Source organism: Scardinius erythrophthalmus (assembly GCF_964197995.2).
Source record: "Scardinius erythrophthalmus genome assembly, chromosome: 6".
Classification (NCBI taxonomy): Eukaryota; Metazoa; Chordata; class Actinopteri; order Cypriniformes; family Leuciscidae; genus Scardinius; species Scardinius erythrophthalmus.
This window is the reverse complement of record NC_138226.1, coordinates 5,024,845-5,038,710: the sequence shown is the minus strand read 5'-3', so window position 1 is coordinate 5,038,710 and position 13,866 is coordinate 5,024,845. Positions and strand designations below refer to the sequence as shown.

General features: G+C 34.4%; 1 protein-coding gene across 3 annotated transcripts in view; it reads left to right on the top strand.

The window, feature by feature from the left end:
* stk39 (serine threonine kinase 39) overlaps positions 1-13,414 on the top strand; it is a 64,683-nt gene extending 51,269 nt beyond the window's left edge. For 2 of the 3 annotated variants that reach the window (XM_081367519.1, XM_081367518.1), the window contains 4 exons: positions 1,439-1,491; positions 3,731-3,799; positions 5,641-5,705; positions 11,948-13,414. In XM_081367519.1, coding sequence (XP_081223645.1) covers positions 1,439-1,491; positions 3,731-3,799; positions 5,641-5,705; positions 11,948-12,022 — 262 coding nt within the window. In that variant the 3' untranslated portion in view covers positions 12,023-13,414. Of the gene's footprint in view, positions 1-1,438; positions 1,492-3,730; positions 3,800-5,640; positions 5,706-6,194; positions 6,467-11,947 lie in introns of those variants that run through there. The other variant, XM_081367520.1, reaches the window with a different exon arrangement.
* Positions 13,415-13,866: the final 452 nt, after the last annotated feature.

Sequence of the window (13,866 nt, the reverse complement as noted above, 5' to 3'; positions counted from 1 at the left end):
CTCTCCCACTTAAATGACTGGAAGCGAGTGAACGGAGCCGGTGCATATTGTTTGTGTCCTTTGCCTTTCCCCTGCAAATGTAACTTTTATGAGGTTGTCAGCCCTTGTTGTTGAAGCAGAACAGACTGTTTGATGTTAGAGAGAACAAAGTGAAGGTCTGGCTCAGATCTCACCAAATACACAAGGGTGGTTTATCATAAACATCAGTGAGAAGAACCAGAGCGTAGCCTCACTCTCTAGGTGTGTTTACTGAGCATGGCAGAGCCTTATGATGATGAAGATTCGCTTCATAAAACAATAGAAACCATCAGCCGGAGCATACCAACTCTTAGAACTCACTTTTATAAAGTTCCCACCCACATTTTTTAGGAGATTATTATTGTTTTAAGATTTTCATTTGCTTTTACCGTATCATCTTGTTATACGATAACAGCATGCCAAGTATAATCCTTTAAAATAAAGAAGCAAAATATTTTATATTGTATACAGAATGTATATATATATATATATATATATATATATATATATATATATATATATATATATATATATATATTATCAAAGAAAAATGCATTTAAAATAACGAAAAACATTTAAAATGACAAACTAAAATTCCAAATGTTTTAATTTAACATGCATTTAACAAATCATTTACTTATTTACTATTTTATTGTTTTCTTTAACTACATTGTAAAACGTTACCAAAATTTTACAGTTTTAAATGTCTATTAATTTGTCCATTTAAATTTTCATTGTCCAATGTACTTTGCTCATTTTTAAGTTTGAATTATTAAATTGATAACTTATTCCTTTTATTTTTAAGTGTCCGGTCCAGTCTTCCATAGCATTACCACCCTTTTCCATACAACAGCTCGTAGTAACACATCAATCTCCAAAAGGGATTAATAAACATAAATGATGAGTATGAAATGCTGTTGAACCGCAGATCAGTGAATCCTTCCTTCATAAAACCAACACAACTGAACACAGCGCTCCTCCCAAAAGCTCACCTGAGCGCTGGTTAAAGCCTTCTCCTGTAATAAAGCCTAACTGGTTTAGAAAAACATGGCGATATTGGCACTGATTGCATGCTTGTGAAATTTTCTTTCGAAATTATTATCTGGAGAGCTCTGAGGACAGGACCCAGCTGAGGCTCGTGTGTGTGTGTGTCAGGTTTGGCAAACACACTCAGTAAAACAGCACAGATGGTGCACGATCGCACTTGGCTTTCTTACAGCCTGACAGACAGATAGACAGGTGGACTCCCATTTCTCACCACAGATCTCTCTCTCTCTCTCTCTCTCTCTCTCTCTCTCTCTCTCTCTCTCTCTCTCTCTCTCTCTCTCTCTCTCTCTCTCTCTCTCTCTCTCTCTCTCTCTCTCTCTCTCTCTCTCTCTCTCTCTCTCTCTCTCTCTCTCTCTCTCTCTCTCTCTCTCAGGAACTCAAGGAAGGAGCTGAATGACATACGGTTTGAATTCACTCCAGGGCAAGGTCAGTGCACCTCATCATGCATCAGTCAGTCATAGCATTACGCTGTCTTCAAGTCCTCCTGGGACGTTCCCACTTATGAGGCCGGAAACATTATTACGATGTGATTTAGGATGGAATGAAATGGACACAATTTTCTTTTCACTTCCCGACAGAGACTTTTAACTTTTAGCACTAGTGCATCAAAACGAAGAGCAAAGGATGAGTTTATGCTATATAAATAAAAAAATTTTTAATCAGTCATTCCAGTTTTGAAGGAAATATTAAAATAGCTTTAATTTTGATTTTAATACATGAGATTATATTATTAATTTAATAAGTTTAGAGAGAAAGTCAGTTGTGAAATTCTGGCCAATTTATTCTTTCAACACTCAGGGGAAAGTAATTAAAATCTTATTTCAATTAATTTGGTATAATATATATATATATATATATATATATATATATATATATATATATATTATTACAAAAATATAATATATATATAATATATATTTTATATATATATATATATATATATATATATATATATATATATATATATATATATATATTATAAAAAAACATCACTGTCCCCAATGTTGCTGTCATACCCATTACACCAATTATTTTAGAAAAATGAGAAGTAAAGGGCACATCTTTGTAACTTTTCCAGAGTCAGTCATTCATTCATTTAAAGAATGTATTTATTATTTGGTGTCATCACTAAACCAGGTAGTACTGGAGAACATTAATTAAGAAACTATACATTTTATTGTATTTTTGTAAAATTAATGGACTGCTAGCTAACTTGTTATCCCAAAAGTAAAATATATGTCATTTCCATTACACATAATTAACCCAACACCATTCCACCATTTTAACAGAAGAAACCTTGAAGAATCACCCATGAACTAAATGTGCAGTCTCTGTGCACACTGAAAGCATGACGATGATTAATAGCAATTTAATGCCACCATGCCGACACGCCTCCAGCATTATACGCCTGAGCTCAAAGAAAATCCAGTTTGCTACTGGTAATTACGACATTGTGCTGGTGTTCATGTGCGTCTTAAAATCATCTTTCCAGAGTGACTTGAAGGCAGCCTTAGCAATATAAAAAAGAGTTCTCCCAGGGTTCCTTCTGTTCTCTGTGTGACTCTGCGTAGATCTGGGTGGGTGGTATGAACAAAATGGTCCGATTACATGTCAAATAACTCTCATTAGAGTATTGGTAGACTCTGCTTAATATATGCTAACACTTTATTCTGATGCTCCCCAACAGACTTTATAATGACTAGAAGTAAGTTTGCAACTACTGTACATGTCAACTTATTCTACTAACCCTAAACCTACCCTTTTAAAACTCTAATGATAATTATTTGACATGTTAATTATGGTTAGTAGAATGTCTGAAGTAACCTTTTGTTGTTGTTGCTGAAATTGCAATGAAAACAATGTTCATATATATATATATATATATATATATATATATATATATATATATATAAAAAAAAAACTTCTCATTATTTGGATCTTGATGGACATAAATGAATAGATCAGATTATTCATAACGAATAAAATTCATAACTAATAAAGAAGTCATAATATTTAACACAAGTTAAAAATAAAATGTTCATCATAAAACTCTAAATTCTGATTGGATGAGCCACATTATAACTTCAACGTGGCAAATTGCGAATGTATTAACCATAAACAACTAATCTCTGCTTTGTGTCTACCATTGATTGATACATACCTGGGCTTTTTTATTATTTTTTAAAACTTAGGAATTCATTTTAATTTTTGTATATTCCATTAGAATTTTAGTTAAAGGTTTAGAAATTGAGTTGTGTTTTGTCATTTTTATTGGTTGTTTTTATTAACTTTTATTTCAGTTTTTGTTATTTTAGTTGGCTATTTTGCCAACTAGCTGAAATAGCTACATTTTTAGCTGAGGTTTTTAATATTTGATTCCAATTAATGTTGTTTTGATTTCAAGACAAGGTTTTTTTATTTTTTTGAGTTAACTCTAGTAGCCCTGCATCAGCCTTAGATCTGACTGGTTCAGTGCATTTGAGTCCATTGCGGCTTGTTTGTTGATGTTTGTGTGTGTGTGTGTGTGTGTGTGTGTGTGTGTGTGTGTGTGTGTGTGTGTGTGTGTGTGTGTGGGTTTGCCAGAACATACTTTTCACTTTGTGTTCTGACAGTTTTCTTGCTGTAATATCATGCTGTGCATCTGTGCGTGTGTGTTCTTTCTCAGACACTGCTGATGGAGTTTCTCAGGAGCTCTTTTCTGCTGGTCTGGTCAATGGTCATGATGTTGTAGTGGGTAAGTTGAGCGTGCGTCGCATTAAACTCAGTTTTCCCGTCTGCCGCTTTAAATGGTGATCTCTTTAAAGCAGGATGGATTATGATCGGCTGTTAATGTTTTTATTGTTCATCAGCTGGAAAAAAAATCAATCTGAAAGTGATTCCAAATATATCTTTTCTCTGTGCCATTATCGTTATATAAATAAACGTGAATAGGTGCCATGTAGTAATTACCATCATTTCAACTTGTAAAAAGCATTCACGTCCTCATAGAGCTCGTAATTACAGCTTGTAAGATGGGAATTGTCTGAGAGCTTCTACTTGTTCCACCTGACCACTGCAGATTAATTTAGGCGTTGATAAGTGTTGTGATTGATATGCATAATTCCCTGTCTGAAGTTGGCTCAGAATAAAGCATCACGTGTTGTAATCTCGGTACGGTAATGGTAACATGGAGAATGAGTGAACATCGGTCATTTATATACACTGCTGGTCAAAAGTTTAAGATCGGTAAGATTTTTTATGTTTTTAAAAGAAGTTTCTTCTGCTCACCAAGGCTGCATTTATTTGATAAAACACACACACACAAAAAACAGTATTATTGTGAAATAGTATGACAATTTAAAATGACTGTTTTCTATTTTAATATATTTTAAACTGTAATTTATTCCTGTGATCAAAGCTGAATTTTCAGCATCATTACTCCAGTCTTCAGTGTCACATGATCCTTCAGAAATCATTCTAATATGATTTGATGCTCAAGAAACATTCATTATTATTATCAATGTTGCAAACAGTTGTGTACAATTTTTTTTCAAAATTCTTTGATGAATAGAAAGTTCAAAAGAACAGCATTTATTTAAAACAGAATATTTCCTAACATTATAAATGTCTTTACTGTAACTTTTGATCAGTTTAACTCATCCTTGATGAATAAAAGTATTGATTTATTTTATTTCTTTCCCCCAAAAGTAAAATTAAAATTCTTACTGACCCCAAACTTTTGAACGGTAGTATTTAATGTTACAAAAGCTTTCCATTTCAGATAAATGCTGTTCTTTTGAACTTTCATCATGAAATAAAAATGTCAAAAACTGTTTTCAACATTGATAATAATCATAAATGTTTCTTGAGCAGCAAATCATCATATTAGAGTGATTTCTGAAGGATCATGTGACACTGAAGACTGGAGTAATGATGCTGAAAATTCAGCTTTGATCACAGGAATAAATTACACTTTACTGTATATTCACATAGAAAACAGCTGTTTTAAATTGCAATAATATTTCACAATATGACTGTTTTTGTTTGTATTTTGAATCAAATAAATGCAGCCTTGGTGAGCAGAAGATACTTCTTTTAAAAACATTAAAAATCTTACAGATCTAAAACTTATGACCGGTAAGTGTATATTACTGACATTGTTACAATACAAAGCAGGTTGAAAAATGTAAGCAAACTTCTGACCATTACATCAGAGCAGCTCATGATGTGTCTGGACTTTAAATGGGGCTGATAACAGCTCTCCTGCAAAGGAGAAAATTGTAAAAGGAAACAATCTCAGGGGTCATTAGTCCACTAAACATGCAGAGCAATATGCTAGGTATAAGGGTAAGATGAGCCGCTCAACTCTGTCCATGCATCAGTAATGCTATAACCGCACCAATTAATGTATATACAGTAGCTAATATTCACGGTTACACACAATTTGACTAGTGGGTAATCTGAGATCGAGACCCCCGGCTTCAAGCCATTTTAGAGCAAATACATGAATACTGAGGTACTGAATATCAAGATATCATTTGTTTAAACATATTGCTCACTCCTAATGTCAGTATCTTTTTCTACACGTTTTCTCAGTGGCTGCTAACCTTCAGAAGATTGTAGAAGACCCAGTTACCTATAAAGTGTTGACCTTTAAGCTGGTGAGTATTCACATGCTAAATGTCACTGAGAATGTTGCAGGATTCCAATGGGGGAATATCAGGGCTGGAAAAGTCATGGAAATTCATTGTAAAATATTCATATACATTTTCTAATTACACTCAGATATTTAATGAATCGGTTTGAAATTGTTCTTTGTAGGTGGAGTCTTTATAAAATGATTTTTTTTCTGTTTTTATATGATGCAGTTTATTTACTTTCTGCAAATTCACTGTGCATTGAATATATAACAGCATAGGTCCCTCAGGTCCCACACAGCCATTCATTCATTATTTGCTGAAATCACGTCTTTGACAGCGTGTAATGAATTTTCATTACATAATTCCTTATTGAACACATGACAAATCTGAGAGAATATTAGGAGAGTGTTTAATGATGCCTTTTAATGCGCTAAAAAAAATGACAGAACTGGGATATTCTGGCAGATACATGAATACACAAATTAAAATGTCACTGTTAAATGCATACAGATGAAGAAGGGAGCGCATTAGACCCCGGCCCCAGCGGCAGGATCCTGTGGCTGTATCTGTTCATATTTCCCCAGGACTTTTCTATTTCAGTCTCTGTGGAGGATTAGAGACAGATAGTAGTGATAGACGGCACTTTAATCCACTTTTAAGTGGATACCGTTATATTGGATACAACGCCATTCACATGAATCTTCTGGTGAGATTGAATCCCAATAGATACGTTTCATGTAATGTGAGGTCCTCCATGGTGGTATTAAAGATATAGTTCATCCAAAAATAGAAGTTTTGTCAATTGTTTACTTGCCCTTATGTCGTTCCAAACCCATTTTGTTTTTTTCTATGGACCACATATGAAGAAAAATTAAAGTACATTACAATATTATGATTTTACAAATAAGCATCATAATAATGCTAAAACAGTATTATGATGTTTACGTATGATGTTTAAAAAAAATAAAATAAACGATTTTGAAATTGTAAAATTACGAAATTAAGTTGTATTGTTTTGAGAATAATCTCCAAATAGGCCTTTCATGAGAATAGTCATGAAATTTCAAGAATAAAGCTGTGACATTACAAGATTAATAAAGCTTAAAGTTTATAATTAATTTTTAACTTTATTCTTGTAAATGTATGACTTTATTTCATGTTACTCCATGATATGATATCAGAAGATTATCAAAAATGTTGAAAATGTAAAAAAAGCAAAACAAATAATTTTTTTAGCAAAAATATGTGTTGTTACTGTTTAAATAAAAATATTTTTATTTAAACAGTAAGTAATAGTTTTTATAAAATATTTTTATAAAAACATTTTTATTTTTAAATAAAAATATTATATATATATATATATATTAGTGCTGTCAAACGATTAAAATATTTAATCGCGATTAATCGCATTAATGACATTAATGTCATAGTTAACTCTCAATTAATCGCAATTAATCGCACATTTTTATCTATTCTAAATGTCCCTTGATTTCTTTTTGTCCCATTATTTTTTTTCTCATTTTAATGCTCTTATCAACATGGAAAAGTGGATCGGCTTGCTTTGTGCAAATGTTTTTTTATTGAAAGCAACATTGGCATATACTGTAGTGTTCAATTTCACACTAACATTCTCACTTGGAGCAAATAATCGCGTCAGAGAATGCTTGGCCATCAAGTGGCGTTTCAGACTGGACGTGCTGCGATGATCGCTCAGTTCACAACGACAAAACACACAGATCACTTTGGTCTTGTCAATGGAACCATTTGGCAACTTTTTAAAAGTAAACTTTCCATTCAGAATCTTATTGGCATCCATTTCGGCGTCTCGCACTCGCCATCCACTCAAAACTTAACTTTAGCCTACTACTCTTTGGCCGACTCGCAAGCCCAAATAAGTGTGTCATTTTTTTTATATATTTTTTTTATTTTACAGTCATGAACATTGTAATGAAATATAATACATATTTTAAAAATACTTTTTATTTTAAAACTTAGCATTATTTTATGGCATTATTTTTTTATTTAGCATGATATCGCCAACTCTAGTGGCTTCCAGGCTCCAAAAAGGGCAGACATGTAATTTGTCTTTATTTTTGTTTAGATTTTGGAAGGTTCCTTATTTCAGTTGAATGCCAGTGCAAACAAGATTTGTAAGCTAGCTGTTGTTGTATGAAAAAAAGCAGGTTTGGAACAACATGATGGTGAGAAATCTCAGATGAACCGGAGGAAACGCTAACACTAAGAGCAGGTCCCGGTGGACTGGCCAATGCGGCGCGACGCCTGTGTTTAATCACTCCTTTAGATGGAGCCGAGAGTTGGCGGTAAACAACATCTGCGCGTTAGCAGCCTTTTGCAGAGAGCTATCTCTACAGCATCTGCCAGCTCTTACCCTTAACTTCACCCTCCAACCCCCCACAAAACTCCCACAATGCATTTCTCACTCGCACCTGGTGTGTTTAGAAAATCACATTAGGACGTGTGGAGTTTTATTGTTTAATTTGAGCTTGAGCGTCCCATGAGAGAACTCCACATCACATGATTAGAAAACTACTCCACATTAAAGCTGAGATTGTAGACGGCACGGCGTGTGTGTGTGTGTGTGTGTGTGTGTGTGTGGGGAATATCTCAGGCAGCCTGGTCGTTCGATCTCATTTATTAAAGTCACCCCTGACTACACTGTGTGGAACTCAGACAGTTATGCTGCTTGGATATTGAACCGTGAAGAAGAATTATGTTGTGCTCTGTGGCTTGTGCAAGTACATGAGCTGCAATAGAGAACGCTAAAAATACATAGATTTTAATGTGGATAAATAATGCAACACAAGGGTGTGCAAAAGTGACACTGCATCATGTAAATTTACAAGTTTTTTTACATAAAATGACAATTTACACTGTCAAGCGATTTACAATTTTTAATGTAATTAATTACATGATGTGGCGATTGATTAAGATAATTAATTGATTAAGAAATTGCCCCCAGAAAGATAATGTAAAATCATTAGTGTTAAATGAGAAAAGCGTTAAACAGACATCACAAAAAGTAGCTATAGAAAAGTAGCTTTTTTTCCTTTTCTTTTTCGATTCAACATAGAATTTATTGCACATAAACTTTCATATATTAAAATATTTCTACACGTGTGAAGTTGTTTTGAACAATTATGATGTTGAAAAATGGCAACTGGTGAAATTCAGCCATGTAATGCAAAATGAAATGTTTAAGTCTGATTCTGAATCAGAACAAACCTACACGCGACCGAGTGGTAATTAATCATCTTTATTTATATTTAATTATAATGTGTTTGTGAGGTAGTATTGTATTTTATTACATTATATTAGTGTTAGTATTATATTACTTTCAGTAAAGTGAAAGTAAAGCGAGTACACAACAGACAAAGCAATAGTGACATGTTGTAAAAACACTCACACTTGTGTGTTGCGACACTGTCTGATACAATAAAGTCACTTCATCTTCTTATAATTATTTCCAGTCTCTCTGAAAAACATGCTTCAAACTGTGGTTGTGTTCGAAATCACCCCATATTCACTATTCCCTACATTAGTCCACTAATATAACTCACTTGAGTAAATGAAAATCGAGTGAGTGAATTCAGACACCGTGTGCGCTGGAAAGGCTGTCATGGAATCTAGCATGTATAATTAAACAATTAAATAATCAACTAAAAATTAATTTATTCCTGTATGATGTTACACTGTAGCCACATTGGACCAGTGGTTTGGAAAATGTATGGATGGATGATTCAGATGCGGGCGCAAACTTCTGGTCAGACGCGGGAATTCATTCCATGCTCATCTCTCACAGTGCATTATGGGTATTCTCTAGCCGTTGAGCGTACATCGGTTGTACACTTGTTATTGTGGTGCATTGTGGGATTGAATGAGTGCACTCGATATCGTCCACTATGGTTTCGGACACCACTTTAAATGGCTGTTCCCTCAAATAATGCCCTATTTAAGGGTGTAGGGGGCGATTTCAGACACAGCCTGTGTCTTGTTTAAAAACGAATCTAAAACTGACACGATCTGGAACTTCGTTAAAAATAAAGTTCATCCACGCTTTCCTAATGTGAGGACAATGCAAAGACTTTATCCACAACTTAACACTTCAAAATGTCTTGTAATTCTCAGCGTCTCAGTAATCCTGTGTACTTGCGTCTCTCTCGTATTTACTACTACATGACATGTGCAGATCAGTGGGCGGGGCTAAAGAGGCAATAATGTAGAAGTAGGCGTTCATCATCTTCTGCAGAGGACGTGCACACTATCATGTGACAAAATCCGAAACGAGACGTTTTCCGAGCTTGGTTTTAATAATAGCTGTACAATGACCTCTAATATGTCAAAAGATAAGAGAAAATGTCATTTCTGACCCCTTTAAGCTTATTAATATTTCCACACATCACCTTTAATAATATATCAGCGTCTACATTATGTGTCCATCAGAGGGCTTTCTGCATGCGTAAGCGCCCAAACATATGCACACACACACACACACACACAGTGATATAAGAAGCACTTCCTTCTTCACTGAGTAATTCATAATGCTTCACCCAGGAGAAGTGTTATGATGAGTTACGTCAGAGAGGAGTTTTATGGGCAGACCTTTCCACGGGTCATAGTGCCTCTTATTTAGCAGACACTCACTAACACATAGACACACACACACACACACCTCTCTAAGATCAGTCGTCTGACCCTGAGCTCCTCCAGAGAATACGGACAGCAGAGAGCGAGCGATCGATTTCCTCCACACACTCGGGCTGTGTGTTACCTGTGATAAGATGCTCTGCTCTCTCCTCCTGTCACAGTGCCCCCCCCCCTCCCTTTGAAGTCTATTAGATATTAGTTGTTGGAAATTAAGTCAAAATGTATGCAATTAGTAACCATTAGGGAGGGGAATTATTCAGATTGAGTGCAATTTAAACAGTATTTTTGTTGCATAATGTTGATTACCAAGTATGGGTTGGTTATTTATTTCAGCAAGTAAATGTGGTCCAGTTCTCTAAAGGGTTTAAAAGCACAAATGAGAAGCTGCTATTGCTGTTAAAGCTCCTGCATTTCTTAATTTGTGGTAAAGTTGTCTAAACACAGTGCTTTCTGAGGTGAGACTGCTGATGTACTGCAAGTCCTGTTGAGTTTGCACCGTGTAAACAGTCTTTTTCTGTTCTCCTTCCTCATATTGTGCTAAAGTTTCCCTGGTTTACTAGCGTTGTGGAATTTGCGGTTGACTTTGCGAAACCTAGTGAGATGCATTGCTGTCTACTCATAGTCTTCCAAAGTCAAGTCAAGTCAAGTGTATTTGTATAGCGCTTTTCACAATACAGATTGTATCAAAGCAGCTTCACAATATTAAATTAAAATAATACCACAAGGTTTGTTTCTAATGGAATTTATTGATTGATAAAATTAAAATGAAATATCCCTAAAATATCCCCAAAGTGGCATCCTAACTTAAATAGAAGCTCATATATGACTGATTTGATAGTCATCCATCAGCATGTTGATAATGAATGCTGTATTAGGCATAAAACTGCTTAGCACACAATTGCATTCAATTCCCTTTTATCTATTTTTTTATTACATTTTAATTTTAATTACATTTTAAATTGAATTACAATGTATAATTTTTTATAAAGTCTGTAAGTACTTTATTACATTTATTATTTCTTATCCATCTAATAGTCAAATTATTACCTGTTGCATGTATATATATATATATATATATATATATATATAAAAATAATAACGTCACGTAATGTAGAATGCCACCGGTAATAGTTTGACTATAAGTAAAAATATTAATAAAAAAATATGTGGGATTCTACATTGTGCCACATTATATTATTATATATTTCTATATATTAGTTAAATTATTACCTGTGACACTCTACATTACGCCACATATTTATTGTATTATTTTAGATTTTGTATTATTTTATTAGTCAAATTATTGGCTGTGGTTGTCTTCATTATGCCACATTATATTTATTATATTAGAATATTTAATACATTTTTTAAAACAATCAAATTATTTCCTGTGGTAGTCTTCATTGTGCCACATTATATTTATTTTATTTTATATTATTTACTAATAGTCAAATGTGGAAATCCACATTATGCCACCAAAAGCGTTTCAAAACCCAGAACATTCCTTTAAATAATGCTTCAGAAATCACAAAGGCTGTGATTTGTTTCAGTTGCATTAACACGCATTCGTATCTGTGTGTGTGTGTGTGTGTGTCCAGGCGTCTGGTTGTGACAGCACAGAGATCCCAGATGAGGTGAAGTTGATTGGCTTTGCCCAGCTGAGCATCACCTGATAGCATCTCATTCTCACAGCAGAGGGACGAGACTGAACGCTGCAGGAGACGACGGGACGGGGTTCACTACGACACCGCTGCAAACTCACACTTCCTGTTCCTGTTCCTGTTCCTCCCCATTCTCCTCGCCCTCAGAATCTTTGCACTCGTTCAATCAAACGCAGCGCTCTTATTCAAACACGCGTCCTCTTTCCCTGAAGCTGTATTTCCAATGTCTCTCACCAAAACATTCCAGCACCCATTTCCCAGAATTCAAAGCAGGAGCCCATCATCTCAGGAGGCAATGGCTAGTAAAACAAAAAAAGAAAGTTTTTATTTTATATTTACAATTATTATGATTATGATTGTTTTTGTGTTACCTCTGCTTTCAGCAGAGCTCTTACCGTATTATTATTATTATTAATGATAATTCAATTATTTGAATTATTTTTTATTTCACGTCCTCTTGTTTTTATGTGGAAGAGTAGCTTATCTGATGCGTAGATTGTAGACCACACAACTGAAGTGGAGACGTCTCCCTCTGAATGTAAAAAGCACATTTCCATTCTGACTCTTTATTTTAGCACATTTTAACTGTATTGTACATAGAGACCTTCTGATGTCCAATGAAAAATAAGGGAATATTTCATTTTTTCGTTTGTTTTTTTCCAGAGGACTGAACCGAATGCTGCCATGTGCAAACGTGCTGCTTTATTTTTTCGGGACAGTGTTGATGCTTCAATGCTAGAGGTGCCTTGTTTTTTTGTTTCTTTGAATCCGTGCCTAAGAGATGTAGGTAACATGCTTGAAGCAGTTCTACTGACACTGAACATGAAGGACGCTGATTCTTCCGTAGTATTTTCACTGGTCGGTGGCTCGCATTGAAGTTAATAACAGCTGATGCACTTTGATTTCACCTTCGGCGCTTCGACTCGACGTAACTATCCAGATTTAACCTGTCAAAGCTTTGTCATGTGACAAACAAGGTCATCGCTACCACTACACACACTTAATCCTGATGTGTTGCATTTACAAAAAGCCCGTCGATGGTCATGCGTCATTTTTACAGCACTAGAATGTGTTTGTTTTTGAACCCAGAATGCATCTGTCTATCAGCAAACGTGAAGTATTTTGTAAAGGAAACCAAATGTCTACTACTGAATGACAGAAAAGCCATCTGTGTGTCCAAAACCGGTATAGTAGCTTGAATTAAATTATGTTGTTCTCAGCCCAAATGTAAATAATGTTAAGTAAATAGGCTACTTTATTATTATTATGAAGGTGATTTGTGTTTTCTATATACCATGCGTGTACTCACCCTAACTATTCAGCCCATGTTCCCTTTCTGTAATCAGCGAAGAATATAAACTTTCTGCGAAGGTACAACAAATAAAAGAAGGAATTGCTACTATTAAACCGGAGCATGGCTGTGTTTTGGAAGAATAAGGATCCTAACCGTATAATGTGATTATGATTTTATCTTTTGCCTGCCTCTGTGTGTGTGTTTTTATACTGTAATTGCCATCATTTACCGCCGGCAAACCCCCAGAAAGAGATTTCATTACAGTTTTTAAGTATCTAATCGTCTCCTCGTGAAATGGTAGAAAACCATCAGATTTATGTTGAGCATTTATGTGAGTACTTGAACTAGTTAGGGCTGGGTAATTTATCAAATATCTGAAAGAGAAATGTGTAATGATGGGATGATTTTAGTACGTTTTTCGTGTTTTATATTGGTCCGCACTATATACATATAATAATATTTATTATATTATTACTTTATCTTTTTTTTTAGTAATTGTAAAATTATTGCTTGTGGTAAATTAAAAAAAAAATATATATATATATATATATATATATATTTT